This window comes from Chiroxiphia lanceolata, chromosome 14 (assembly GCF_009829145.1).
Source record: "Chiroxiphia lanceolata isolate bChiLan1 chromosome 14, bChiLan1.pri, whole genome shotgun sequence".
Taxonomy (NCBI): Eukaryota; Metazoa; Chordata; class Aves; order Passeriformes; family Pipridae; genus Chiroxiphia; species Chiroxiphia lanceolata.
The window spans coordinates 7,218,857-7,244,584 of record NC_045650.1 but is presented as its reverse complement, the minus strand read 5'-3'; the positions used below and the strand labels follow the sequence as shown (position 1 = coordinate 7,244,584).

At 35.4% G+C, this 25,728-nt stretch overlaps 1 protein-coding gene across 5 annotated transcripts in view; it reads right to left on the bottom strand.

Annotated features, from left to right (window-relative positions):
* DIAPH2 (diaphanous related formin 2) overlaps positions 1–25,728 on the bottom strand; it is a 199,365-nt gene that overhangs the window by 111,659 nt on the left and 61,978 nt on the right. For all 5 annotated transcript variants that reach the window (XM_032701648.1, XM_032701649.1, XM_032701650.1 and 2 more), the window contains 5 exons: positions 20,593–20,694; positions 19,026–19,120; positions 15,765–15,866; positions 10,044–10,283; positions 2,965–3,094 (listed from right to left, as the gene is read on the bottom strand). In XM_032701648.1, the coding sequence (XP_032557539.1) occupies positions 2,965–3,094; positions 10,044–10,283; positions 15,765–15,866; positions 19,026–19,120; positions 20,593–20,694 (669 nt within the window). The remainder of the gene's footprint in view (positions 1–2,964; positions 3,095–10,043; positions 10,284–15,764; positions 15,867–19,025; positions 19,121–20,592; positions 20,695–25,728) is intronic.

The window sequence follows — 25,728 nt, the reverse complement described above, 5'->3', positions numbered from 1 at the left end:
TATACCTTCCACAATAAAACTGCTTCCTAATTTATTTTTCCTTTTCATAAACCTCTAGGCTGATCTTCCATCTTTAAAAAGATCAAATATTTTATTATACCTAATATCAGATTATTGAAGATTTTAGTACATGCATGGGCAGTTCATCTAATCCCATTGACCTTTTCATATTAAAATCCAGTTTTATGCTTTATCTGCTATTTGTTAAAAAAAAAATAAATCAGCTGTTGCTCAGATGCTGGTTCTTTATTCTTACATGAAATTAAAGCCAAAGAGGACTTATTTTTTTATTTAAGTGGAATTGAGAAAACACACCCAAGATTTAAAAGAAGTTGAATGCGTTAAGTTTTGTATTTGGAATGTTAGGTACTGTTCAAACCACAAGGTTGCTTACTGACTAAAAAGTAAAAGCATACATCTCAAGTTATCAGGCTGCCACCTGCTTAGCTCACATTTCCTTATTTAAAATTCATGCAGAGCTAATACTTGCTGGTAGATTTCCTTCTATTTTACGTATAACTAACTGTTGCCAATGCCCTCAGATCCAGCCAATTTATTCCAAAAGAGGCTTCCCACAGGAAAAATAAACCTAACTGTCCATCCCCAAAACCACTGGTTTATAAAATACCAAACAATAAATAGGAAGTGAAAATCTCATCCACGCAAAGCACGTGCACTTCCAACACAGAAAAAACACCACATGTGAGAGAGCAGATGAATATTACAATTAACAAACCCCAAGAAGTACCATGGGGAACAGTTGAAGCGAGATGCACAAATCAAGTTTATTCTGCCAAAAATCTGCTTTGCTACAGAAAGCAAAGAAGGGCTGAAAGGGAAGTTTTGGTCATTAAAATTGAACAGTAATTTATGCTCTGCTAGAAGTCAGTGCTGTTTATGGGAAATGTAATGAGTTTTTATCTTAGGGAATGAAACAAATCTAACTGCAATAAAATCTTTTTCATATGTATTCTAAGCATCAGGATTATTAGCAAATTTGCTCCCATTAATATGCTTTCTCTGTTTAGGATGCTACAGCTTAACCTAACTTTACTGACTCTTCTGGTTTAATTCCTGAAGTCAACTTACAGAACATCAGAGGCTTTGAATCAAACTATAAAAATCTCAAAGCTGCAAGGTCAAGTGTCAGCCACAGAAGAAAATTCATGAAAGATCATCAAAAGTGGCTGGTAAACCATAAGACTTTATAAAGAAAGGGAGAAAAAGATTAAACTTTAAAAAGTCACCTCCAGAGAAGAACTATCAAGTACTAGAAAATATTTTTGGAATTGAGATAAGATGCCAAACTGCTACTTGCATAAATACAATTAATGACTATGTAACTCCACCATAGAACGATAGATTATTCTGAGTTGGAAGTGACCCACAAGGATTATTGAGTCCAACTCCTGTCTCTGCACAGAACAACCCCAAGAACCACACCATGTGCCTGAGAGTGTTCTCCAAATGCTTCTTGGACTCTGTCAGGCTTGGTGCTGCGACCACTGCCCTGGGGAGGGAATCTGTTCAGTGCCCATCCACCCTCTGGGGGAAGAATCTTTGCCTAATATCCAACCAAAACCCCCCTTGACACAGCTTCATGCCTTCAAGGTCAGGTCCAACACTGTCCCGACAGTGCTCAGGCAGAATCAGCCTGGGTGGTGTTTAAACATGCATCTTTACTCATATACATGGTACATTCAGGGCTGTGATGTACAAGTTCTCTGTTCAGTCTCTATCCTGCATTAAAACACAAAACCATCCTCAACCCTGTACAGGAAGATCAGATCCATTTTGTCCATGCCAATGAAGAATTCAGCAGTAAAGAAAAAAAATCGAGGCATGGAGACATTTAATCAATAGAAATAAAATTCGGTTTACATACAGGAAAAAAAACAACCTGGAAAGGGACACAAAAAGTCTGAGAAAAAGCAAAAAAATTGTATGATAAAGACACTCACATAAGACTGTGAAGAAGACTGATATGAAACAACAGCAAAGTTTGGTTGATTGATGAACTATTCCCCAAGTCCTTGGGGAAACAAGAGTTCTGCTCTCAGTAGGCAGAAGTTTGAGGCAGAAGAACACAAACTGAAAGCAAATGATGGCCTAATTAGAAGAGTGTCTATCTAACAGCTAATCACTGCACTGAAGAGAGACACTGACGACAACACTGAAAAAAGGAGACAAAAATCTGCAAACCTGGATAGAGCTAGTGGAAATGTGTATCCAACTTCTTCTCCCTTTTCTTTTCCTTCATATTCTTGTGCTCCCCCAAGTATTTATCTTCCGATGAATCATTAATGGCCAGTCAAAACAAAAGTTTGTGTTACCTTCATCAAGCACTATCACCTACCTTCACCTCTGACAACTCAGCAACAAGTGTGCAAGGCAGCACAGTCTATTGCACATGAAAAATGTCCAACAAATGAATTGAGCTTTCTATCACATCCACCAGCCTACGCTGCTGACTGACCAAAAATAGTCAGTATTAAATACTGACTGTGTAGTACAATTAAACTACATTTCATATACAGCCTGGGATTTTTACAAAGCATATTTGTTATTCTCTATGAAGTGTTAAAACAAGAACCACGTTCTGTGTGAATGCACATGCACACACACGGTGCTCACTCTCAAGCAACAAGACTTCAAAGGCTTAGGAGTAAACTAAACATCATTATTATACTGCTGACAAAACTTCTGACGTGATTTTTTTAAGTACCCCACTGAAATGCACTCTTATGATTTTTACAACCTACCTCAGAAGAAGAGATGTTTTATTACTGTTTTTTTTCCCCTCCTCGCTTCTTCTCAGGTCAATAAAAAAGCAGAAAGGCACAATCCACATGGATTATTGATGCTTACAGGTTACATAATCCAACAATCTCAAATGAAATGTTGGAAGCATTTAATGTCAAAGCAAACAACTGTTACCTTTAGGTCATTTATCTATTTGCTTACCTTTACTTGCACTCTCAACATGCTGCAATTCATCTGGAAACTTTAAGATGTCCCTGTAATTCTCCTCACAGATTTCTGCCAGAAAATGCAACAGGGTTGTTTTCTGATCTGATGATTTAGTATCTCGAATCTAAAAAGTAAACACAGGAAAAAGCAAAGTGAAAAAAATAGATTTTTTTTTTTTAGTAAAATGTTTAAATAAAGTGAATACTGAAGATGTAACCTACACTGGCTGCCTGTAAATTAAACAAATTATTTGAAAAAAATTTCTTGAAATCTTCATAATTTAAGGCTATAAAAGGAAACTACCCTATGGAGTACTTTTTAAAAGAATAATTAATTTTGATAAGAACAAAACCTGAAGATAGTCCATAAAGTTGTGAGATTTTAGCATTGCCAGTTCAGAATGCTCCCTTTGATAAAAAATAGCTGTGAACAGAGATTAAAGAGAACAGAATTTAGTTCATTCCTTCAATGCCACAACTGCCAAATCTCTAAAGGAATCCTTCTGAAATGCTGCATAGCTGGACATCATGCTAATAGTCAGAATTTGCACTTTGACCAGTCAAGTTAAAGTAATTCCTTGTTGTAAATCCACAATTCCTTCTTGAAGCAAAATCTAAAACATACTGCTTTAGCCTAAAGACTTTGAGACAAATTCTATACAGACACATGAATTAAAAGCACCCCGCCTTACTGAAATATAGTATGACAATAAAAAAGCAAAGATAATCCTGACTGCAGGTAAAAGGAACTTAATACAACCAGGTTTATTTATGAAAAGCTGCAGGAAAACTGTGCACAAGGCGAAGTAACAGGTAACTGCATATTTTCACTGTCCTCTCAACTGCAGAGACACTTTTTAGTGGTCTAAAATAAAGCACTATTCTCACAAGTGATAGGTTAATGGAGAACAGAGTCTTGAGAGTATTAACTGCTGGAATCAGTTTCTTATTAAAACAAAAATAAGTCTTAAACAATTGTTAAAATATAGGGCCAGTGGTAAGTTTCCAAGTAAACGTATGGCTAAATCCCATGGCAGAGTGCAGGTGTTTACACTGTGGAACATCGTGAACTTCAGAGAATGAGAAAACAAATTTAAAATCAAATTTCTTAGTTTGCCCATTTTTATGCAGATATAAAGAATGAATGTATGAGTTGACTGAAGATCTAGTGGAAGCCGAGACTTCCTCTTCTTCACAAAGGCAATGGAGTAGGTGTATGTAAGAGTCTGAGATGAGTTTACTTCACTTGACATGAAGAATTAAGTAATACAAATGTATCTTAAAGAGTTGTTTTAACTGCATTTCACTAACTCATCTAGTGCAGTTCTCATACAGAAGTAAGCTACAACATACACAACAAATGAAATAAAGGATTTATTTAAGAAGAATACACAAATGCGTGTGTAAAATCTCGTATTTGTTTTCTCATTCTCTAAATCACTTGAAGTTCTAATTCTATAATCCTCATGACAGGCTTGCCATCGATGTTCAATTTAATAGAGGCCTTTCAGCTTTAAGGATTACCCTGTTAAGAATAAATGAGTGCAGTGGAAAAACAGGCTTTAAAAATATAAGGTATTTAGGCAATTAAGAAAGCAATTTAATTCATACCAATTCAGCGATTAGAGACTAAACAATGCTCAGTAATGGTATGCAGTTAAAGGGCTTTAATGTGTTACATACACAGAAGTTCTTCTGACTTGGAAAACAAATCGTAGATTTAGTGGCTAAACATCTGCATGGAAAAAAAAAATTGCATTTCAATTTGTCTGTGAACAACAGTAGTGGGATTTGCAGCCTTTGATCTCTCTGACATCATCAAGTGGATAAAGTACTTTTTTTCTAAATGGACAAAATTATTTTGCTTTCAAATTGCAACAGCAACATGTTTTGTCACCAACAGCAACATTGTATCAACAAGAGTCAGCATTAGCACCCGTTGTGTTGTTTAAACCTGGAGTAAACATTCACTCAGATCTTAAACACCTCTGTCAAATTCACTTCTTTGGCCCAATCATAAACACATCTCTGCTACGTTCACCCTTATTTTCAACACAACGGATACAGATAGCTCTGATTGATCTTTAGAATCAAATATTATAATTTAAAAAGCAAGTTCTAAGCCCACCAGTATAATGACAAAGGAAGATAGGTGGGGCTTGAGTGTAGTTTAGCATATACTATTTAAATATTAAAAATAGAAATTAAAGGTAGGAACTGGTATGTTAACAACAGCAAGGTTGTGTCTTCACAGTCTCTGTATTCACGCACTATACTTGTATTCAATATATACTTGCGTTCAATAACACATTATTTAATTTCTTTTCATATAAATGCAATAGTTGTTATATTCAGCTTCTTTACTTGCAGTAATTTTGCTTAATAAACATACTATTTCTTGAATTGTAAGAACTTAATGGTTAAGCCTAATTTCTGCCATTCTAGACATCATCCAAGTGGACAAAAGAAAAAAAAAAGAGCCTATTAAGTTCTGCTTACAAGACCAGGAGGTGGACTTAGATGATACTCATGGGTCCCTTCCAACTTAGGATACTCTATAAATCTATAATTCAGGGTAAATTTTTAACACTGTGGTATTAAAATTTAAAAATACAGGTTTTGAATCTATGGTCTTTCTTTACCCGAGAGACAGAATTTGGGAATAACACATTTAGTTTAAAAATAAATAAAATAAATTGTTATATCAGTGTCAGCTACAGAAAGCAGCTCCAGCTGAATGCTGAAGCATCAATTGGAGGGTCAATACTCTCAGAGTCATTGTTTGGGAAAGGATTAAAGACTAATGTACATAGAGTGTAATACTCAGTGCTCCCGTTCAAATCAAGTAATACACAGAGCACCATGTTCTGTAACCCAGAAAAAAACACCAGCCTAACAAAACCCTCCCTTTACATATAGTACCTCAGTAAAGCATTCAAATCACGCCAATCATACCATAACCCACTTTCAGAATGGGTCTGGTCTTTTTACAGGTACTTCTGGATGCAGCTTTCAGGTGTGAGGGTTGAACGTGACAGGCAATGTAAGGAAAAATTTATGTATGAGCCATCACTAGAGTGACACTTTATTATAGCTATAAAAAAGCTTTCCATTGATTTTTTATGAGATTATATACCTTTTCATAGCCCAGAAATCTTTCCCACCTTAAGAGAACAAGGGCTGGTAGACAGTAAATGTACACTCATCAGTAATACTCAGACCAGATAAACAGCTTGTCTTGTACTGTTTGCACTATGAACAAAACCTAACATGATATTACTTATTACATAAAATACACATTGATGCACCTACAATGCTACAAGAGCTTTATTAAAACTGAAGGAGGTTTGCTGTTAGTCTTCACATTAAGTCACCACCACAGGAACAGAAGGTACATCTGCACATGCCTATAGCAAACCTCTTTTCTTTCTGTTCCATTTCCATGAGGGTTCTCCTGCTGCAGCTGGGTTTCAGGAAAGCAGCTGCTTCCTTCTTACAAATTAAACAAACAGCAACAGGTAGAAGGATATGCCTTGAGTGTATTACTACAGCAGCCTCCTTCAACTTCAGCACTTTTTCTGACATGTTTGTATTTTTAGAGGGTACTTCATACTTAGGCAATCAAGATGCTCTGGTGCTTACATGGGAATAGCTGCTCTCGCTTGCCAGTCTCGATGCAGCACCTGAATTCTGATGCTGATGTCTTATTTGAACAAAATTAAGTTCTCTGCCTTCTGCCAAAGGTTGTTTACAAATCATTTCTATCTTCAATAACATAATACACTGCAATATAACATCCAGAAAGATAATCTGTTTTTAAGGATTTGCAATTACTATACAGGCATTAGCTTTTTAGCTCAGACCAGACAGGTTGGAATTTGTGCTTTCTTTTATTTTCTTTATCATGTTTTAATAAAAGTTGCTGCACAAGAACATATTTCTGTGTATGAAATAACCAGCTCTGTTGTAAAAACATTTATTTTCCAAAACCAAACATTTGTCCCAGATCAATACCTGCCTTTTTTCTTTTTGTTTTCCAGATTATATAAGTACCACATCTACTAAATGGACAATTAATTTAAGATTGTTAAAAAAACAAAACCAAAAAAAATCAATTAAAAAAATCAGATTTTATTGAAAAGTGAATTAATAATTTTAGGATTCTGCATCCTAAGTGTGTGTATTCTGCACATAGGAATGTGTACACAGATATATCCTACCTTGCTGACAGTTGGTTCAAAAAAATAAAAATTAAAAAGTTCCCTTATCATGGTCAGAAAGTCCACTGAATGATAGTATAAACCACTAGCCCAAAAAAACCAAGGTATTACATCAAAATACAGAATAAAGACTCCCAAATTCCTCTAGATAAGCTTGAACAATGAAATATATTCCCTAGGAGCAGAAATGAAGATACCTTGGAATTATTCAAGGAAAACCTCTAACATGGTAGCAGTGCCTTCTCAAATTGACACTACACATCAAAAAAAATTAAAAAATGAGGAAAAACCTTCCCATGTTCACACAGTCTTGAAAATTTAGTAGCATCCAGATGCCCCAGGAAGCACACACATTTAAGGCATATGACACTGCCAAACAGCCCTTGCTCCTGATGTTAGGTGTCACTTATTTCTATTACTGCCTTCTTCAGCCAAGAAATATAAATTAGAAATTTAATTTCACAGCAAGATTTCACTAAACAGGATAACACACTCCCCCTGCCATACTCACACAAGTTTTCATTTTCTCAGTGAAGACCAATTATTGACCAACAATAAAACTTTGAGACTGTTTGAATAATGTAATAAAGCTGGTAGGTGGCTGTAGGCAGATACTAAAGCTGGTGCTTGTAAAAGATATGCCCAGTTGATATAATATTTTATACTGCTCACAACAGTTAAAACCCAGTCTTAGTTCATAAACAAAGCCAATAAAGTCATCTTACTATTTTGGGTGGAAAATGGGAGGGTGGAATTTGAAACCTACTAAACAAAGGAACCAACTGCCATTATCACCTGAAAATAATCAATGCACAAAGAAAGTCATTACCCAAATAAAAATCTGGATACTTAACAATAATTAAGAAAAAAAATCTGTTGAAAATACTATGTAAACAACTCTTATTTCTAAAATTAAACACCAATGGAGTGGAAGGCTACCTCTCTCAAAATGATATTAAAGCGTAAGTACAGGAGTAAAACCATCTGAGAAAAAAATGAGTCTTGTGAAAGCACATTACTGTACAAATCTAATTCAAATCAGAATGGCAAATACATAAACCAATGAAAACTGGAGCTTTAAAGAGCAAAAACTATCTTCTAACATAAGTAATAAACAATAAATTTCAATTGCAGACAATGCATATGTCAAACTGTCCAGGAACACTGATCTACATTTCCATTAACTTCAGTGACTTGTTCTGAGTTCGGAACTTGTGAGTGATAATTCATAATGTTCAATCAATAAGTGGAGATATTAATGATATAATTTCATGTCTGGATCTTGGCAAGATCTTCTATGTTTCAACCACCACCACTGTCTGTGATTATTTTTAGCCATGGTCTTATCACAAAATATACCTGGTACCTAAATACAACAGCACAGTCAATATTTTATTATATTACACAGAATATTTAAGTATTTTCTCTAAATCTCACGGGGGGGGGGGAAGAACAGAAAAGAACACTTCCCTCAAAAATATCTACTTTGAAAACAAGTTTTAAAAGGTTAGCAAATGGATTTTGTTTCTGAGGGCAATGCTGAATTAAGTGAATTAAATAGTCATAGATTTCTGTCTCCATTATTTTCAGAAGTATTTAGTTGTAAGCACAGGTAGCTGTGCTTCAGCAATTATTCAGTTCAGCAGAGAACAATTTGCAGGATTAGTCAATCCACATTAGCTGTGTCAACATGTGAGATTTGCATTGACAGCAATTCATAAATCTATCACCTGGAGTGCAAGAGCTTCTCAGACCTTCACTCTGCTGCAGTACCATTCCTGCAAAGTCATTTCCCCACCCCCTTGGTAACAGTTTTAAGTTTTCCACTTAAAACATTAATTTCCCTTTAGATTCCACTACAACCAGAAAGAAAATGCAGCATGAGATTTACAAAAAAAAAAAAAAATCCTTTAACTTGGCTTCTCTTTTAATAGTTATTAAAGAATAGAATTATGCTTCTTCTCAGACGATGATTTTATTTTATCAGAAGTTGGCAACATCTCTGCATTAAACCACAGCAAGCAGAGCCTTCCCCTGCTGAAATATGTCAGATGACACTTGCTGGATACATGAAGTATGATTTTGCTCCAGGGTTAAACCTCCTTGAGATATATATCAGGTCTCCTCATGATGCCCAAAAAAGGGACCTGAAATCTGGATCCTCTGATTAGACCAAAAAAAAAAAAATCTCTGCAAGTTTTACACTAATTTTTTTTAATCTGTTTAAAAACACTGTATGTTTTAAAATAAAGATACTTTCAAAGGTACTTTTCAAACTGAGTCAAGTTTGGATCAATGCCTTATATACATTTTATCACATAAACAAGCAAGCAGTGCACATGAAATTCCAACTACTTTAGATTCTGGAGTTCTTGATGTATCCCATATTTTGCCACCACGACTGAAGTTAAACTTTGGTTAAAGGTTAACAAAGTTCATCTTAAAACCAAATACTTATTCCTATGACAGTGCTTGAGGGACAGCTCAGTGGAAGATGGGAAGATGAGTAACCAGAGCTACTTAACACACTCAGAGCTCTGTGTATATTTTATTTATAAAACAAGTAAACAAATTCAAATTGAAAAAAATTTGTTCTACTTGTGTACTCCAGAAAACTCAGAACAGATTTACAATTAAAGTGCCTTAAATCCCCATTGCACCAAGCCAGCTATAGCAGGGACCATCCTGGAAATGCTTACTCTGTATTTCCTCTGTATTTTCTTAATCCATTATGAACCACAGAGGTGCAGTTGGTAAATTACATTGACAGAATGTTTTTCCCTGCTTAGGATACTTTCTCATGTGTCCTGAGTTTCACGAATTTGCACTTCAAAGTTTTACAGCTTCAGCCTACCTTGCAGAGAAAACTGATGTTGAAGCCGAGGGACTGTGCGTTTCTGGAGCCAGAGTTCATGTAGTTTCCCAGGAACAGCACCAACTCCAACAGTTTACTGAAGCTTTCACTCTTCTTCAGCTCCTCACAAGCCATTGTCACTGCCATGATGTCAGGTTTGATGTTGTTCACGTGCTCCTCAAACATGAGCCGGAACAGGATCCCATTGAGACGCGGCCGCAGCATCTTCACAGAGCTCATCTGCAAAACACAAAGCATTACAGCAGAACATAAAAAAAAATCAGAAGCTTATTAAGCAAAATAGTTTGCATTAAAGAAAAAAAACAAAAACCAAAACAAAACAACATCATGCAGCCAGGAAGTCTGTGTGTTTTCATTGCCTATCTGGCATTTCCAAGAATCTGTAAACTGCTCACAGGTATCTTCCCCCAAAACATACACTTTGCCTGAAAAAAAAAAAAAATCAGTAAAAACAAGAAAGTGCTTTGTGATTCCAAACCATTGAACTTGTCAATTCCAAGCTCACTGGCAATAAATGCCCACTGCCAAATCCCTTGTTCCCAGCAAAGGCAATACAAGGCAGTTCTACCAGTTCACAAGAACCAAAGATCAGCCTGAAAGTACAGGCTGCAAATACTCTGGAGGTGGATAAAGAGCTTTGGGGTGAAATTCATAACAATTAACTCATATAAAAAACAGTATACCTAGAGATACTAAAGTAAGGGCATATTAATGGTATACTCAGTTCTGATCCCATGGCATCAGACTTCATAGGTAACATACAGCCTGCTTTTCTACCTTTTAAGTAAATTTTGTAAAACTACTACCAAGAACCAACCACCTTTGTGTTTCAGACATTTTGTAAAAGGTAATACAGGACTAATTCCTTCCTGATCTGATAAAAAGGTGGGAGGTCAAAAATCACGGTGTGGTAACCATATAACAACAGGGATACTGAAAAGTATCTACAACATTCATTACTTTAAATCCCCAATACCAAATTCACTAGCCTAGCTACCAAAATATGGTGGCCTATCATATTTTGATCAGTTATTTCCTCCTACTTAGAACACTATAATTCACAAGGCATATTTAAATTAAGAGAAAAATATGTATTGCGCTTGTTTAAGCCACTTAAAAACTTTCATTTAATTGCAAGAATGATTATCTTCCAAATCTAACTCCTCATTTTACTTAGCAGAATACAGGAAGATTTCTCCCTCTGTGCTTCCTGAAGCACTTAAAAAAGAAAAGCTTTGTTATGTGACAAATCACAGATCGTGACCATGAAAACAAAGATTTTGGTGTGCTTCTGTCTCTGCTGTCCAAAGTTTTACTCTGGTTCTTTCAGGAACCAGGATTTTTCTACTGGCATTATCTACCAGACACAGCAGTGATAACTTGCACAGGAAAGACTTGAGTGGCCTGAATAAAAATTAATTCATTCTAAAATGAGCATAAATATGAAGGCGCTCCAGATGGTCTCAAACAATTCCTGTGATCAGACTGGAACAAGGAAAAGGAAAGGATCAAAAAAGAAACATTTCAGCATAACCAGAGATCTTATTTTATAAGTCTCCATTGTCACAAATTTCTCTGTGAGCCTCTATAAGCCCAAATCATTGAAAGTCTTGCAACATTATTCTTCTAATCATTCTGTATTTCAGAAATATCATACTGAAAACATCTGCCTTAAAAGGATCTACTTACACTAATCTGCAGTAGATAGAAATTAAAATTAATCACATAATTTGCTTTAAGTTTTGTAGAACAATCTCCAATTACTGTTTTTACTCAAAATGGCACAGAAAGAAAAGTTACCAAAAGCTTTAGATCCCGAAAACAAAACGCAGCAAAACATGTATAAGCCAATAGAACAGTGTGACAAAGATTTGTGAAGAATAATCCTTGACAATACTTCAGCCAACTGTACTTTCTTCTTTTAATACTGTGTTTGAAGTGTCATGGAACACTGAGCATTTATTTGCTTTGCAAGGTAGTTTGGCCACCAAACCAGCAGTAAGTTTTAATTTCATTTACTGACTTGCATTATCTTTTAGAAGTATCTTCACAATTTCCCAAGAGCTGTTTCAGGTGGGTTGTTTCCTTAAAAATTCATAACGTTTTCATACACACATATATCAGCAGATGATGACCACAAATGCTGTTTTAGTTTCTCCCTCCCCACCCTTCCCTTGTTTCCCTTTCTTATTGCCTGTTTCTAAATCTAGGTGTTCAGTGCCTGACAAACATACTGAACTTGGAGGGATCTGCTGGAATAGGTAAGGTGTAAAGACTACATTCACCTAGAAAAAGGTCCAATTCTTTATGGTTCTACAAAATTAGTGTCCAAGGCATATAAGAAATAAGACATGGAACAGCAAACATTGGTTTCCACCACAAATAGTTAAAGAAGCAAGAAAATGAGTATTTCTTTTCCAGCTCACTGTCAGTGCTGGGCTGCATGTCATTATTTCCCCTTCTGGGCTCTCATAAAGGTCTTGACTGAACTCTACCTAATCAAGTTCTTTATCCAGTTCTTTATGCTTTATTATCATTATTCAATTCTCAAGTCCTGTATTAAAACTAGGATCAAAGGCTATTGGAGAAAGGCAAAAAGCACAATTAAATTTGCCTCACTTACTAAGAAAAAGCTGACGTTCCTCTAATATAAATTTGTCAACTTACTAAGACAACTTACCCTCTTACCTATATTATATTAAAGTTGTATTTTTTTCTCTAGCAATGTTCTAGGAAGATTAATTCTTCAGCAGCTCCAGAAATTACAATGAGGCCAAACAAGTGGCAAATAAATTCAATTAAAAAAAAAAAGTGAAAGACTCAACCAATGCAGGTATAATAAACTTGTATAGTTCTCCCCACTTAGTCCACCTTGCAGTCAGGACTGTTCAGGACAGCTAATCCTGGTCAAACAGCAAATAAGGCCACAAAATATGCAATCACTATACAACTATGTTGTGAAACTTTTGCTTTTAAAATACTAAAAATGATCAACTGGCACTGAAATGGAATTGCATTTCCTTACCAAGCTGCAGCAGTTCCCATACCATAAAAAACTTAACTCTTGAACAGAAGTTTTACATTTAAAAATCAGATAACATTCTGCCTAGCTTATTTCATGTTACACAACTGATTCAGTTAATCTATTTTTCTTGCTCTACTTCAACATCAATGCAAACTTTCCTTTATATGAAGTTGTGTTGCCTTTTTTGATCCCAGTATATAACTTCAAAAAGTTCCAATAACTAATTAGAATACATAATTGATTTTAACATTTAATCTAAATGAAAATGCAGTTCTAATTTTCATTTACATATCAGCTGAATATTAAGTTAATCGGCCTCTTCTAATAAGTTAATAATTTACTAAGTATGGGTTTTCTACACAAATTTTAAGCAACTTATTCCAATCTTTATTAAATTTGATGGGCAAAGTGATTATTCAATTAACATATCTTAATTATTAACATGCCTAAATTTACATACAAATAAGGGTACACATTTTAAATATTATTTAACATAGGAATAGAAGAAGACAGACAAATGTCAAGGTTACAATTATTATTAATGCAAAACTCCAAAATTAATTGGACACATAGGAAAAAAGAAGTTCAGTCAGCTAAAGAGTTAAAGTTCAGCTGTATTTCTTCCACTTCTATGGATAGTTCAATTAAACCAAAATCAGAAACAAAATCAGCATTTTAGTACTAGTAATACAGTTAGAGGCCTCTGAAAATAAGACAGAAGCACTACCCATAAAGAAAATACTGGTTTTTATTAAACCAGATGGTAAAGATGAATGAGCAAACAAGCTTCAGGAAACTTAGTTCCTTCATAAGGCAAACATCACCATTTGGAGATGTTTGACTAAGCAGCTTTTGTTAATTAATGTTGCATTAAATGGTTGAAAGCTCTCTCAACTTTCCATAGGCAGTCATTCCTCAAAAATATAAATCAATGAAACAGTGATCTTGACTATATATTGGTACTGTTGAGAAATAAGGATACTTTTATGGCTATTTCAATAGAATCAAGTGAAAAAACAAGGACCACCTAGTTTCAATCCAGCAGTAATCCTAACTCAGATAAAGGCAAGATCTCCAGGTATATAAGTAGTATCCTAATCCAGAAATATCTCTATATAAAAGCTATAGAGAGCAATGCAGTAGAGACAAGCTGAAGCAGAACAGACAAGACAGTGATGAAGTTTATAAAAGGGAATGTGTGGCAGAAGGAGGGGTTTTAAATTGTTACTGATCAGTTCATAGTTGGTAATGTTTTACTACTGCAGCTCTTGCCATAAGACTAACTAATGTATGAGACTTCTACCAAAATTCCTCATCTTTGTTTTGAAATAAAAGATTTTTGGAACTTTATGTCACTTATTGGGGAAAAAAAAATCAGTAGGCTAAAGTTTTTCAAAAGAAGTCATTGATATCTTTCATTTTCTAAATCCTCTACAAAAATCTCATTAGATCATATTCCGTTACTTCCCCAACCAAAAAATAATGTAAAAAAAAAGAAGAAAAAAAATCACTCAAAAGGCACTTCTGAAGCCAAATTATGCTCAAATCGGAGCTTTTTAGTAAAAAGCTGATTTTACTCTTCCCTTTTAGGAGGCCTCTATTCCTGTTTTAATGCATTTTAATGCACATAATGCCTTAAAAATCCAGCAAGAGCAAACCTGGCTCCTGTGGAGCTGGGGATAAATCCTGAGCACATTAGAGAGGCATCATCAGCATCCTAATCTTTTGGACTGGCAAAGTGAAGTGAAAACAGGAACTAATTTGCCTAAGGACTTATCAGGTCCTTGGAAGACCTAAAGTGATTTCCAAGTCCTGGGTAGTCCTCGGTATCACACCATCACCCCCAGCCTGGATTAAAGCAATTTATGCAAATTCCATAATTTCCTTCAGAGACAGGTTCCAGCCATTACAACACTCAATATCCCTACTTTTGCATTACAAGTACGTATTAAATGCTAGTAAAAGAAACAGAATACAATCTAAAATTTCAGTTTTGACATGAATCCACACTTCTTCTAGAACCATTTTGCAAGTTTGTGTGTTTGTACATATACACAGATATTTTACATGTATATGCATACTTACATATATATACATAATAAATATATGTATACAAACACAACACACTTATGGGCATATTAACTCTTCCAGCTGTTTACACTTTTTGATACAAAACAAAAAAATTATTGGAGTTCTCAATGCCATGGAGTAAATGGGTCTTTTATGGACTCTTGGAAATTTAACTATTTGAAGCTCCCGTGTTCTTCATAACTGTTTAATAAACATTCAGGACAAAACAGATGAAAGACTTGGTCTAGCACAGCAATGTCTGCTGCTTTTAATGGCATACTATAATGCCTTCCAGAAAAGCACCTAGAATCATGGAATCATAGAACACCTTGGGTTGGAAGGGACCTTAAATATCATCTGGTTTCCCCCCCCCCCGCCATGGGCAGGGATGCCATCCACTAGATCAGGTTGTTCAGGGTCCCACCCAAACTGGTCTGATATGTATTCAGAGAGATTTTTTTGATTGTTATTCAATAGGAAATAGATAGTAACTTTTTCCCGCTGCAGGTCTTCCAAAAACACTAACCAAAATATTTTACCCCTAAAATTTTTCTTTTTATGTGACAAAATGGAATTCTGCAGTTGATCATTGCATCAATACATACCACAACTCCAAACTGTTCTGGCTCAGCAAGATCATTATATTCATCCTTTAATTCAGCTAAGGCATTGAGTTCCTTCTGCTCAGGAAGATTCTTCACTAGGTTCTAAAACAAACAAGGCATTATATCAAATTTGTTATATTAAACTATATTAAAAATAACATGCTTAAAATACCACAACATGGAAATGCATGAGGAAATTATGGGAAGCTTATTTTATTTACGCAGTTTTGACACTGTATAAACATCAAATCAAATCAGTAATTATTTAATACAGACATCAACTCCTCTGTTACAGTCTCTGATTTGAAGAATACCTTCACAGTATTAAAAGGTTGGAGTATAATTTTTCAGGGCCTGACAGCATCAAGGAGTTTTGTCTACCTACAATCTTATTTGCCCTAGTGATTGCATCTTGCTCATTAAATATTAATCAAGAAGTAACCGGTCTGTGTAAAACAAGACATAACTAGCAAAAAAAAAAAAAATTACAATCTTTAGACATTCAAAGTAGCTGTGCACAAAATACACTTCAAAATACCTTACACAAAAAAAGGTCACCATCTCAAAACTGTACAGATCTTTTGGATGGTAAAAATATTGGAACTCAGCAAAAAGCTGAAGTTGTTTGCAATCCTATCCAAGTCCCCAAAGAAATTTGTATTAGTTAGTATTTGATCTTAAGATCTCAATACTGATATGCTAAAGGTATTAAATATTTATATTAAGACTGAAGAACACTTTGTTTTAAAAGATACTCAGTAGAAGTTTAGTTTGTATTTAAACTTTCATATATACACCAGTTAAAATCAAAACAATGTAATTCTCTAATTAAAAGAAAATAATTTCTATTCAAGCAAGCATCAATAGGAAAAGAGGTATGTGACTATTAAAAAAGCAACCAACACTGCAGAAACATTTTTTTCAGATATAAAAATCTTAATTGGAGAAAATCTGCACTGTTAGAGGTACAGATGTCTTATTTTTAGAACAGACCAATCTTGCCATCACTCTTGCAATATCCTTATTCATGTTGAGACTTTGATTAGTGATCACTCTGCCAGGTTTGAAGGAGAAATCAAGGTACAACTTGGAGAAGCATCAGTCTAATTTGTCAAATTTGCAAGTGATAGCAAATGTAATTCTTCAAGCTGAAAGAATCATTCACCCACCTTCATAAAGAAAACTAAAGATGACAAGCAGTCTCATACAAAACATCCCTGTTACAGAGAGATTTTTATACTCACACTAAGAAGCTGCTGAATCTCCCAGGAAGCAGAGTTCAATATACATGGCAGAGAGATTCACCTCCATGGCACATAATTAAGCTGTAGCTTTCTGCTTAAACCTAAGTATGTTTCCTTTCACATTAACCCAAACTCATGTCCCACTCTACTAACACTGCAGCTCCTTTTTTAGATATATATATAGTTTTGCTAGGTATGGGAGAAAGCAAGGTTTGCTTTGTACAGTTTTTCCAATCAGTAGTATCGAAAACTGTTAAACTGGTAAATTAGTTAATAGCTCAGTTGAAGATTAAAATAAAAATAAACCAGAATAGACAGAACATGAAATAAATTATACAGCCCATTTACCCCAATATATTTCTAAGAATATCCCTTGAAACACAGAGGAATCTCTTCCAGGTTATCAGTTGCATCTCCCTGCTATTGGAAGCAGCTCTGCCACACCATTCCCTTCAGAAAGGGACCAATCTCCAAAGCCTTCATTTTCTGACGATTATGGGCTGCTGAGTTTCTAGACAGTTGCATTCATGATGAACTCACATACATTTATTCTGGTGATAACATTACCTTTTACTTATGCAACTTCATTTTTCTCCCCAGTGCTTACACACAACACTCCTCTCCCCATACGGTTATAACGTAGTCACATCCCTCACAGCTATTTATATTGCTGATCTAATCAAGCCAATCTTTTCTGCTTCCTTCTGCAGACTGTTTCTCTATCCCTCAATCATCTTAAGTAGTTTTTAAGTTCAGCCTCTCTATTTTAAATTCATTTTTGAGAAATGTATCAAGTATTTTAGATAAGGTCTCGGAAGTACCCTATTCAAAAGCATAAAAATTATCCTCTCGACTGGAAATCCTTGACCTGATACACCTTGCAATCACATTTGCCATTTTTTATAGTGTATGAGGTTGGGCTGGGACCAAGTTAATTTACTTCATAGCAGCCCACACAGTGTCACTGTGACTTGTGACCAAAACAGCACTGACTTACCACTGGTTTAGCTACTTTATTGAGCTGCATTTGCCATAGAGATAACCAAGCTGAAGCTTCTCTGTACTTCAGCTATCCAAGGTGGGGTTGTTTCCTCACCCTTGATTTTTGATTTTCCTAAACCTGTAGGCTTCTTAATCACATAATCTGACATTCCTGATTAATAAAAGAGTCCTAAATAAAATTAGGACTTTGTACTGAGGCAACTCAGACTCGAGTCCCTGGAATAACCAATTTACACATTCAAGAAAGAAAGAAAAAATTAACGTAAAAAAAACCTCGGGGGAAATGGGACAAAGGTGCAAACAGGAGATAGGGAAGGATGAAAGGATAAACTGAAGCTCAGTATGTTAGCTAGAATCTGAATCTGTGTATGATATTAAATAAAACAATTCAACACCAGTATTACTGGTGTGCTAAATCTTTACAACTTCTAAGCTTTACGTGGTTCTCTGTTGTACTGTTGTTCCCCAGAGATCATGAGGGGCTGTGACCCTCCCACAGTGAGCAAATCAGAGAGTGATGTAAAGAAGCTGTATTCCACACTTGCTTGTCTCCAGCTGAGAGACTTTGAGCTCACAATGAGACCAAACCAGCTTGAGAGAAGGTTTCATTTGCAGATGGTTTTTGAGTTGCAGCAGCATCCTGAAACATTCAGGTAATTTTATCTCTCACTAGAGACAAGCAGAATTCTTGCAGAGCTGTTTCCACAAGAAGCCTAAATCTTCTTCAGCTTGTCTTCAAAGCTGAAAAAACAGAATTCTCAGACATTTCCTTTTGAAAGGGAAACTTCATCAAGTGGGAGATTGCACGGTACTTCTGTTAATGGTATTTTAAAGACAGTTTTACAGCTACATGTGAACATATTCAACAGAAGTGAAATAAATGAAACAGTAATCACAACTGATACATCTGTAGCTGATAACCCTCTACATTATTCTTACTCTTGAATTCCTATACCTTCACACATTGTTACATAAAAAACAAGCTATGAACAAAACCAGACATATTTTCACGTACCTGAATCAAGGATTCACTCAGCTTCTCTTCATCAACTTCTAAAATGATATTTTTTATTTCTTCATAAGGCAAACGGAAAGAACCCAAAAATATTGCTGAAATTCAGTAATACATAATTAGAATCAAAAAGGTCAAAAAGATTGATATAAGACGGCAAACTTAATTTCTAGCAACTCAAAAATCATATCTTCATCTAAATTAGGTTTCACAATTAAGAAGTGTCCTTTATAAAACAAATGCTAGATGAAGCACACTACTGCAGTTTGACTTATAATGAATTTCTTCTCTAAGAAATGAAAGTATGACAACACTTTTAACTTTTTAGCAGCCTCAATAGATCACTAGCAGTCTTACTTAGCAATAAAGTCTGATCTTTATAAATGACATTACTACTGAAACACACCTATTCAGCTACTAGAAGACTTGATCTATTATTATTTTTGCTTTCATAACCATGTATGAATAGTTGTACTGCATTTACAATTGGATAAATTATATTTATGATATTCTACAAAAAATTCCACATCAAAAGGTTGGTGAAGAGCTGGATAAAGAAAGAAAAAATGCCCTAACCCTACCACTTTTTAGGATAGCTGAACTTATACAAGAGACAACACAGAATGGTAGAATTGGCTGGGTTGGAAGGGACCTCTGAGATCATCAAGTCCAACCCTTGATCCACTACCACCGTGGTTACTAAACCATGGCACTAAGTGCCACATCCAGTCTCACATAGTGCAAAGCCTTCAGAGGGGGAGTTCTCAAAGTAATTTGAACTCAGAATGTTATCAAGTCTCAAAAGAGCCCCATTTGATAAACTACAAAGTATTAAACACAGATAGATTAGCTTAACACTTCAATAAAGTGCTCTACATTCTGCCTAACTGCTACAGCTAATTATCCTGCATCCATGTTTTCAAAACTTGAAGTTTTCTATCAGTTGTGTCATAGTTCATTTTCTGCTTCAGAAAATGTGCTCATGGATGTGGTAATAAAAAAAATGCACAGATTTGGTTTTACACACTTACTTGCCACAGGTATAGTTGGACTAGTGACATTTTATGGTATTTCTAATTCCAATAAAAAGAACCTACTACTCTTAATGACTGATTTCCTTCCATAATGAAAGAGAGAAGAAGCAAGTTAAATGAAAGAGGTGGGGCTGTTTTCCTTACAATTTTTTTATTTCTCCATTACTCTAACCAGAAAGGACATAGGAATGGCCTCTCCACCCCAACCGAAAAACCTGTCAACACTGTACCTTTCCCAAACTAGTGATCATCATTTAATTACATTTTTAGTTCAAAACAATTAATAAAAAAATCAACTAACAAAACCAACACAGTTCATTACCATTTAAGTATAAATAATTTTTCCATTTTACTTTTTTTAATTTTTCCCAAGTTGTACAGAGAATTCAAAACAGATGTGTTTAAACACTTCTGAATTTAAGACTCGTTTTAAATCAGTAATTTTTAGAAAAAAACAATGGCACAAGAAAAATTAAGAACAATCATGTGTGTATATGCTAATTAGATATTGACCTAATGCATTTCACATCACTTACATAAATTTTGTGCGGATTTTCCATCCAAAACCCTTAATTCTTTGATCTTTTTCTTTGACTGAGCTGCTTTCTTTTCTTCCGATTCTTCTACTGGCTTTTTGGCTGGAAAGAAGGTATTTATTAAATTCTGATTCATTATTACAACTGTCCAATCTTAGCTAGTAGAAACCCCATTAGAAAGCCATAATAAAGCATCTTTTAGAATCAGTTCAAGGCAAACTGACTGTACTCCCTCAACCTACTGTAAAATACCGAAAGACACAAAGCAAATTTCCAAAAGTAGAAGGAGCATGAAATAAAAATATGACAATGACCAATTTTCTCAAGCACTATCAAATAATATTTATATATTTTAACCCACAAAATTTCACTTCAGCTCCAATTTATTCCAAGCACTTTTAAAAATGCAGGGACTTGGTGTCACTTCAAAGCACACGAGTGCCCTCTGTTGATATATTAATAATATTAATAAGTTCTTCATCCCAAACCAACAACATTAATCATTTGATATTTATCACACTGAACAAAGGTATGTTTTTACTAATTATTTATGTTGTCAGTGGTAAAGAGAAAAACCAACTAAGAAAATAGCATGCCTTTTAATTGATTTCTTTTAAATTAGCAATGATCACTAGCCTTATATTCAGCACTTGAAATTATACAGAAAGAAAAGTGGAACTGAAGCACCTGAACTATAAGTTGATGTTTTGCATAATTTAAATTAGTCAATTTTCACAGAATTTTCTTAAGCATTAATTAAGTAAACCCATTAACAAGGATTTATATCCTTTTCAATATCACATAACATATTTGGCACTGAAGGAATAGAACCTAAACGTGTTTAACAGTAATTGAACTTAATGAACATTTTAAGTCATTCAAAAGTAACCAAAAAATTGGAAAGTCAAATTAAAAGGAAGTTTCAAGCAGACTAAACACACTTTTCTTCTCTGAGCACTGTTTTCTGTTGTACTATAATGAGCTATCATGGGTTTCATTACAGGTATCTCCTAAGAAAAGATGTTGATTTTTAGTGTGAAGAATAACATAAAACCTCAGTTTCGTCCTCTTCAATAATAATAAAAAAAAAAAAAGTAAAACTTAGATATTTGTCTCCTTACACACGTCACTACTTGTAAAGCATCTGGTACAAAGCAATTCTATTGGGTTTATACCACTGAATAATTAGTTTACTTTGGGCATTTTCGTAGCAGAGCTAACTAAGCCAGTACCAGATATTTCCCTCATTCCCAGCTACCATTGAAGAGCTTAAAGCAGGAAAAGCTAAACAGAAAAGATGATTCAACAAGAAAGCAACACTTGCTCTCCCCTTGCCCTGTCATTTCTCTGCAATCCTAACATGGCCAGCTGGCTTGGTATTTGTAAAAGCAGAGCTACAAATCACCAGATAATCCTAGAAATTCCCACCTGCACTGACCCTTTAACTATAATGAGCTGCCATTTAAAATCCTAAAGTGACACTACATCAAGTAATCAGACCCTTATCACTAATTGTTCTCAATTAAACAAGGAAATAAGACCAGGTACTCAACAACACAAACAAAAAACCACCCAAGAGTGAAAAATTACTTGTCCCATGAGAAGGCAACAAACATTATGAGCTGTGTTATATCAACAGGAGGTACTGCAAAGCCTGGATTTGTGTCGGCTGAGACAGGTGAGAGAAATGATTCAAGAAGATCAATGACCTATTCCAAACTCGATCCACTTAAGAATTAAACCCTCCAGATCTCCATATATGACTGAGTCTCTAAAGTGTTGAGCAACACACACCCTCACAACCCACTCAAAAAGCACTGGACTTATCACAGTAGTTGGGAACCTCAAAGACAAACCTGCTGTGTAACCAGCTATGACAATAAACACACATTTCAGTGTGTAATCACCTCAGTCCTGTGGCTTGCAAAACTGCAGAGGTAACAAAATTAAAAAGAAAACAAGAGGAACAAATGTTTTTGTTACCAAATGTCAACCTCATACAAAGGAAACCTTCTTCCTACTGTGGTAATTCATGTAACCCGATTAGGAACAGCGAGAGAAACACCTCTGTGAGCAAGAGTTCAAGGGCAAAGGTGTTACACGAGCCCAACCTAAAACAGGTTTTAAATTATTCAGCTACTACAGTATCAAAAGAGGAAAAGTGGTTTGAGGTTTAAGCATATGATATTTCATACACACACAGAGGATGGGCTGAGCCACAATTCACAACAGGAACTCTGCCTGTACAGGGTAAAGAACCAGTTGTCCTTATTACCTCTCCTCGCCTGTATCCAGGTGCACTCCTCTAGTGGATGTACAACTAGGAACCACACTTAGAACACAGACTATCCTGTTCAAAAGTTTTATAACAAACTACAGCTACTCTTACCTACTTAAGCCTGAAGGGCTATAACATCATCCGTTATAAATAATCCATTTTCTAAATATTAAATGTCTGGATTAAAATACTTTTTTTCTATTTGAAAAAGCTCAGAGGAGATGTTCCTTCCAAAGGTTCCTATCTTTCCATGCACAAGACTTGAAAGTTAACTTCATGCCTATTCACAAAAAACATAGAAACACTAGAACCAGATGCTTATGTGACTGCATAAAGTCACAATATAGCATGAACACCAACCTTACCAACCTAAAACTCATAGACAGAAAGAGACATTATTAAAATTCCTAGATTAGACAATTACTAGAATTTCCCCACCACTGTTTGACCCACACTTGAGCTGACACGAAGCATCAGAGCTACACAAAGCCATGTTCCTCCCTCTTCTATCAGTGGCTCTTTCCCTCTGATCACACAGTTCATTTCAGCAGTGACTCAACTGTGACAGAACCATGGATTACAGAATTATGAGAAATAATTAAATCAATTAAAAAGATACTTGATACTTTGCAGAATCAATAGACTATTGCTGACCAACATCCCGACCCTTGTCAGGTTCTCCCTTCACAAGCTCCTGCTTAAAGATGAGACACATTTTGGTTTGATGGCACAGAACCAGAGAGAGAGATGAAAGAAGGATTTTATAGCAAACAACACAAGGTAGCTCGGGAAAGCAAGTTGAAAAATCAATCTGGAAGCTCAAGCAGCTCTGTTACTTCATACAGACCTTGAGTTTAGTGCTGTCATTATTCATCACAGCACTTTGATAATGGTACTTAGATCTTCATTCTAAATCAGCTTTTTTTTTTTTAAACCAAGTTCTCACAGGCAGCACCTAGATCTGGTGACTATCATACCTAAGTTACCATAACAAAAATGGTCATATTTATAAACAAAGGTGTAGCAGAGGAGAAACTTCCCTACTTTCTGACCCCAAGTGACTAAGCAATAAAACACTGAAAGAAAGAGTTCAGCTCTCCAGCTCTGAAGCCTTATTCCACAGTGTCCAGTTCCTCCCCAACTCCCTCCTGAGCCATCCACATCCAAGTATCCCGCTGAAGTTTGCTTTTCTTCTTTCAGAACGTGACAAGCTTTTTCCCCACCTTAAGTAAGGCTTGATCCAAATTCAGCCTTCCATAGTCAACTGTTTAACCTCCCAGAACATACTAATCAAGTCTCTATCAGTCCTCCCGTGCATTAACAGACCTGGAAGGATGGTAGAATCCTGCAATAAGTGGCCAGGTTCTCTAGCAAGTCATTCTTTGCAAAAGTGACAAATATCTCCTTCCAAATTCTCAGTAGAGAATTCCAGAAGTCCAAGTGTTTCATCCCCACAGGAAAGCAGCATGTGTATCAGAAGAGTTCAGACTCCAAAGGGCCTCTCAGGTTGTATTCAGATCACCATGTCTGGGATAACAGACAAAGCTCATGCACTTCTGCAAAGCATTTTTAAATCCCCTACCCTACATCTCTGTGTTTCTCCAGGATGGTTAATCCCATTTCATACAAAGTTATGAAGATGAATATTTGGACTCACATATGTATTTGGAATACATATGTACACACACACAAAGGTACACATACATGTGTGGATTTTTTGTTTCTGAGAAACAGAGAAAATTCTTCTCTTGGTTGTTTAAAGTGATTTTCCTGTTCAGTTGGGAGGAAGTAAGAATCAGGAAAGCATTAAAAAATCCCAAACAACAATTAACAATCATTGAAATGGCAAAATAGCCACTAATATGTATCTCACACCAGTTAGACCTGTAGAAGGTTTTGGCTGGGTTTACTTTTCTTTGTAATTTCCCTCAAGCAGACAAAAGAGGGAAAAGGAAGGAGAGCCAGCATGATAAAGCCGAAGGAGAGCATGTGCCAGCTTTAGCATACACAGACATCTTCCTAAAGACCAGAAAAGACAGATCTAAACACCAACATTACATAACTTTTTTTTTCTAACTTAAGAGTTCTATTTCGTTAGTAATAACATATTTGTTTATCAGTGTTGGAGGAAATAGCTGATGCAATGTGCTGCAAGGGATTGTTTGCTGTTCATCTGACATTACCCAGCACATGTGCAGCTTGAGGGTGTCCCTTCAGTGAGACCTTCAGCTGGGAACTCATTTAATCCCACTGAACGTGCACTGCTTGAAACCCTCAGAACCCATTTAGGGTATACTAAACAAAACATTATAGAAGTTTAAAACACATTAAGCAAGACTAATGATAATCATGGCACAGAACATAGAAAAACATGTTGAAATACTTTAGAGACTTAATTAAAAAAATATTCTACCGTCAGTACTTTTGTACTTCTGCAGCAAAAAGAGTAAGGATACATCGTTCTTGAAAATTATCATTTCCCACCTGTTCATTAATTCAGCTCCTGAATGGCATTAAAAGCGGTCATGACAAATTTTTAGACATATACATTATTTTATTTAATGGTATTGAAGCTGCTAGAGCATTTTACTATGAGCTGAAATGTCTGGTTCACATAAAATTCCTTTTTTTTTAAAATAATTTTAATAAGAATTAATAGCAAAAACTGTCAGTCATGAATCTGATGAGAATGAAAACTAAAGGGAAAAAAAAAGGAGAACACCAAATTACAGTGTGGAGAAAGCAGAGATTTAGGTGAACTTTAGCTTTAACCTGCCTTCACCTTAGCCTTCATCCCCAATTTCTGTCAACCCTGTACACACAGTGAACAAAAACATCCTTATATTGTCATGGGAAAT